Source organism: Urocitellus parryii, chromosome 1 (genome assembly GCF_045843805.1).
Source record: "Urocitellus parryii isolate mUroPar1 chromosome 1, mUroPar1.hap1, whole genome shotgun sequence".
Taxonomy (NCBI): Eukaryota; Metazoa; Chordata; class Mammalia; order Rodentia; family Sciuridae; genus Urocitellus; species Urocitellus parryii.
Window position 1 is genome coordinate 95,306,859 of NC_135531.1, and position 5,234 is coordinate 95,312,092.

Consider the following 5,234-nt stretch of genomic DNA (forward strand, 5'->3'; position numbering starts at 1 on the left):
AGCCACAATATCTTACGAAGTTGTGTTACACTAGAATCTTAAATCTAGAAATATGGAAGATTCTGAATTCCAGAACAAAACAATTTTCCAATTTAAAATTTGTGATCATTTAACTGATCATCTTTATTTATTATCACACATTTCTGTTAGCATTTTAATATTATGTGGGGAGTTTTTTTCTGGAGAGAACTACATTTATGGTCACAATGCATTTTTTAGATGAGATCGAGTCTGATAACACTTCCTCCAGCAAGAAAAACGTACTCCTCTATTTCAACAATGATTAAGAAAGAATTCACAGAAGGAAATAAAACTTTTCAGGATAATGGTGCAATTTTCATTCATGAAAAATGTACTTACTCTTTGGGCCACGTGATGTCACTCTTGGCCACCATATTCCGTTAAAAAGGGAATACAGAAATCCTTTTCCCCGTGGGAAAACCACGCTCTCTTTTTTCACTCACTCCATGATGATCAATGGCGAATACAGGAGGACGGGACTGACAGAGTCAGTAGATTCCTCTTAATTTCGAGGCAATTTACGTTAATCAGAAAGAGATCAGGTATTTGAAATGTTGTACTCCGGTGGAAGCATTCCAGAAGGCCAGCACCTACTGCTTTCACTTCTGCTCCTCACAATCTGGGCAGCGGGCAGCGGGCAGCTCCATTACTCGGTCCCGGAGGAGGCAAAACACGGCACCTTCGTGGGCCGCATTGCCCAGGATCTTGAATTGCAGCTGACGGAGCTGGTGCCTCGCCTGTTCCAGTTGGATTCTAAGAGTCACGGAGACCTTCTGGAGGTAAATCTGCAGAATGGCATTTTGTTTGTGAATTCTCGGATCGACCGGGAGGAACTGTGCGGGCGGAGCGCGGAGTGTAGCATTCACCTGGAGGTGATCGTGGACAGACCACTGCAGGTTTTCCATGTGGAGGTGGAAGTGAAGGACATTAACGACAACCCCCCGGTGTTCCCAGCCACACAAAAGAATCTGTTTATAGCAGAATCCAGGCCGCTTGACTCCCGGTTTCCACTAGAGGGCGCCTCGGATGCAGATGTCGGAGCCAATGCTCTGCTGACTTACAGACTGAGCCCCAATGAGTATTTCTCACTGGATGTACCACCCAGCCACGAGCAGGTAAAACCTCTTGGACTTGTGTTACGAAAACCTTTGGACCGCGAAGAAGCTCCAGAGCTTTACCTATTGCTCACTGCTACCGACGGAGGCAAACCCGAGCTGACTGGCACCGTTCAGTTATTCATCACAGTGCTGGATGCCAATGACAATGCCCCAGTATTCGACAGGACACTCTATACAGTGAGATTACCAGAAAATGTTCCTATAGGAACGCTGGTAATTAACACCAATGCCTCAGATTTAGACGAAGGAGTGAATGGAGATATTGCTTACTCATTCTCCAGTGATGTTTCTCCAGATATAAAATCCAAGTTCCACATAGATGCTGTGAGTGGGGCAATCACAGTGATAGGACGTATTGATTTTGAAGAAAGCAAAACTTACAAAATTCAAGTAGAGGCAATTGATAAAGGTTCCCTACCACTGGCTGGTCACTGTACAGTTCTTGTGGAAGTGGTGGACACTAATGACAATGTTCCACAGTTAACTGTGAAAACTATCTGGCTTCCTGTTAAAGAGGATGCACAATTGGGAACAGTTATTGCCCTGATCAGTGTGACTGACCTAGATGCAGGCGTGAATGGACAAGTGACCTGCTCCCTGATGCCTCATGTCCCCTTCAAGCTAGTGTCCACTTTCAAGAATTACTATTCGTTGGTGCTCGACAGTGCCCTGGATCGCGAGACTGTATCTGACTATAAAGTGGTGGTGACCGCCAGGGACGGAGGTTCACCTTCGCTGTGGGCCACCACCAGTGTGTCTGTGGAGGTGGCTGACGTGAACGATAACGCACCGGCTTTTGCACAACCCGAGTACACGGTGTTCGTGAAGGAGAACAACCCGCCAGGCTGCCACATCTTTACAGTGTCTGCGCATGACGCGGACGCTCAGGAGAACGGGCTGGTGTCCTATTCTCTGGTGGAGCGTCGGGTGGGCGAACGTGCGCTGTCGAGCTACGTGTCAGTGCACGCGGAAAGCGGCAAGGTGTATGCGCTGCAGCCTCTGGACCACGAGGAGTTGGAGCTACTGCAGTTTCAAGTGAGCGCACGCGATTCTGGCGATCCATCCCTTTGCAGCAACGTGACATTACAGGTGTTCGTGTTGGACGAAAATGACAATGCGCCAGCGCTGTTGGGGACTGGGACGGGGGACATGAGCTTAGTGGTGACCCAGCTGGTGCCTTGGTCTGTAGGTGCAGGCCATGTGGTGGCGAAAGTGCGCGCGGTGGACTCAGACTCAGGTTACAATGCATGGTTGTGTTTTGAGCTACAAACGTCGGTGGGCAGCGCTCGCAGTCCCTTCCGCGTGGGACTGTACACCGGCGAGATCAGTACAACTCGCGCCCTGGATGAGACCGACTCGCCGCGACAGCGCCTTTTGGTCCTGGTGAAGGACCATGGGGAGCCAGCGCTGACTGCCACCGCCACAGTGCTGGTGTCTCTGGTGGAAAGCGGCCAGACCCCAAAGACCGCTTCTAGAAGCTTGGCGGGTACTGCCAGCCAGGAGGCAACGCTGGTGGATGTCAACGTGTACCTGATCATTGCCATCTGCACGGTGTCCAGCCTGTTGGTGCTCACGCTGCTGTTGTACTTATCATTTCGGTGTTCAGCAGCGCCCACCCAGGGCGAGTGCGGGTCTGGGAAACCCATGCTGGTGTGCTCCAGCGCGGTGGGCAGCTGGTCGTACTCGAATCAGCGAAGACAGGGGGTGTGCTCTGGAGAGGTCCCACCCAAGACCGACCTCATGGCCTTCAGCCCAGGTCTTCCTCCGTGTCCTGGATCTGTAGAAGGAGTGGGAGAACCGCCTGTTGTTTTGGACTCCCCTGGGAAGGTAGGTTATCTTAGAATTTATTTTTGTTATTTGTTATTGAATGATATTTTTCAGCTCCTGTGGTACATTTAAATTTTTTTTTTCATTTTTCTATAACTCTACCAGACTTTCAAAGTAAAAGTTCATAGTTTTACTTTGAATCTCATAAGTTTGGAACAGACTTTTGTTTTGACTTTCTTTAATTTTTTTTCTTTTTACATTTATTTATTTATTTATTTATTTATTTATTTATTTATTTATTTAATGTGGTGCTGAGAATTGAACCCAGGGCCTCACATGTGCTAGGAGAGTGCTCTATCGCTGAGCCACAACCCCAGTCCTGTTTCAACTTTCTTTTTTTTATTATTATTATTTTATTATTTTTTTTAAATGTTGGTTGTTCAAAACATTACATTGTTCTTGATATATCATATTTCACATTTTGATTCAAGCGGGTTATGAACTCCCATTTTACCCCGTATACAGCTTGCAGAATCACATCAGTTACACTTCATTGCTTTACATTTCATGTCTGTTGTATTCTGCTGCCTTTCCTATCCTCTACTATCCCCCCTCCCCTTCAACTTTCTTAATGAGAAACGTCAAACTGTATATTAAACAGGCATTATTATGTGACAAATTAATTTTTGGAATATGTAATTATTATGAATTGCCATAGCACTTGACAACCATTCAGTGTTACAGCCAATGCAATTGTTATTCATTCAGTAAGCATGAATACCACTCTATCATTTATTCTAAATTTACTCTAAATCATTTATTTCTAAAATTTGCGTTGTAGTTTGGTCTAGTTTTATTGTTTATTATAAACTCTTAAGTTTGTTTTTGCATTTAATTTCTCTGAATGAAGACTTTCTTGATATGGTTGTTCAGCACTGCTAAGTATCTTTTACTGCAACAAGTAATTTTCTTAAAATCCTGGAAAACAATTTCTCTATTTAGGAATCAAAGATGGCCACAATAATGATTATGAAAATTGAAGTAAATTTTAAATAAAATATTTCAGTTTATTCTAAATCTTATGCCTGAGGCATGCTTCAACACAGTCTGTTTTTCAAATTTACTTCATTCAAAATGAATAGTCCCTCAGCTCCTGTCATCAAACCTATGTCTATCAACACATGTTACCTTGAATTCAGACTTACACTTGTATATATTTGTCTTTGAATGTTTTTCAGGTTCCATGTGCCATTGATCTTGGGCTTAGGTATTATGTGTTGTATGCAATTATGTGATATGAATTGAGTAGTGCTATAAATGTCATCCTTCCCCTCAAATTTCTTCTTACCTCTTAGAACTAAATTTTTTGAGCACTGAATTATAAAATTTACTCATTATTATTCATGAGTATATTGATTAACTGGTAATTTAATCCTTTGTGTTAACTTGATTATCCTCTTAGACTAGTTCTTCTCAAGTGATAGTTACTAGATAGGACAAACTAAATTACTGCCTAAACTAAATTATACACTTATTTTCAGATTCCAGATGATAGCTCAGATTGAACATTAGTATTGTGAATGGATGGATAATTCATTATATTTAAATGTATGCCTTATAAGAAAATAGACACATAAGCTGATGGATCAAGTGATCCTCATTTCTGTCAATTTTTCTATTTATAAATATTGTTCTACTGTCCAGATTTTAAAAATGACTAAAGTAATTTAAAATTATTGATATGTTTAATATATGTCTTTTATAAGCCATAACATTATTAAATTTTAAAAAATCATTTAGACAGGATAAAATTTCTATTTAAGATTTTTTGGAAAAAGAGAAAACTCAGGATTTTAAAGCTACATAGATCTCTTAGTGGAGAATTTTGCTTTCTGAATATTTTTGCAAGAACTTTGAGAGAGGAAAAAATATATATATATATATTTTTACTGCAGGCAGTGTGACAAACTTTACTGACATTGATAAAACTATTAGATTACAGAACTGTGTCTTTTTGGTAATTAAAAAATTAAATGTTACAGGGATGTAAGCTGTTGACTATGAAAGTAGAAGTGGTACATTTGTGAATTATAATCATAATTAAGATTCTTTTGCTCATGTAAGATATAATAAAGTGAAACTTCTCCCCATACAATTGATTTCTTAATAAAGGTACTTTTCTGTCTTCTTAGAGACAAGAAGCACCCTCTCAGCATGTCCAATAGCAATGATGAAAGCATTGTAGAGTGACACTATTCTATACATAATAATTTTTCCTGAGGACCCAAATTTGTTCTTGAGAATCACGAAAACAAATGTGGCCAAATT

At 41.2% G+C, this 5,234-nt stretch overlaps 1 protein-coding gene across 1 annotated transcript; it reads left to right on the forward strand.

Moving 5' to 3' along the window:
- The first annotated feature begins 572 nt into the window (after positions 1 to 572).
- On the forward strand, positions 573 to 3,038 carry LOC144253668 (protocadherin alpha-9-like). Its single transcript, XM_077796248.1, has one exon. It carries the CDS (start codon positions 573 to 575, stop codon positions 3,036 to 3,038), a length of 2,466 nt encoding a protein of 821 aa, XP_077652374.1.
- Positions 3,039 to 5,234: the final 2,196 nt, after the last annotated feature.

Coding starts and splice junctions, on each gene's coding strand:
- LOC144253668 (XM_077796248.1), top strand. CDS start 573: ATGTTGTACTCCGGTGGAAGCATTCCAGAAGGCCAGCACCTACTGCTT.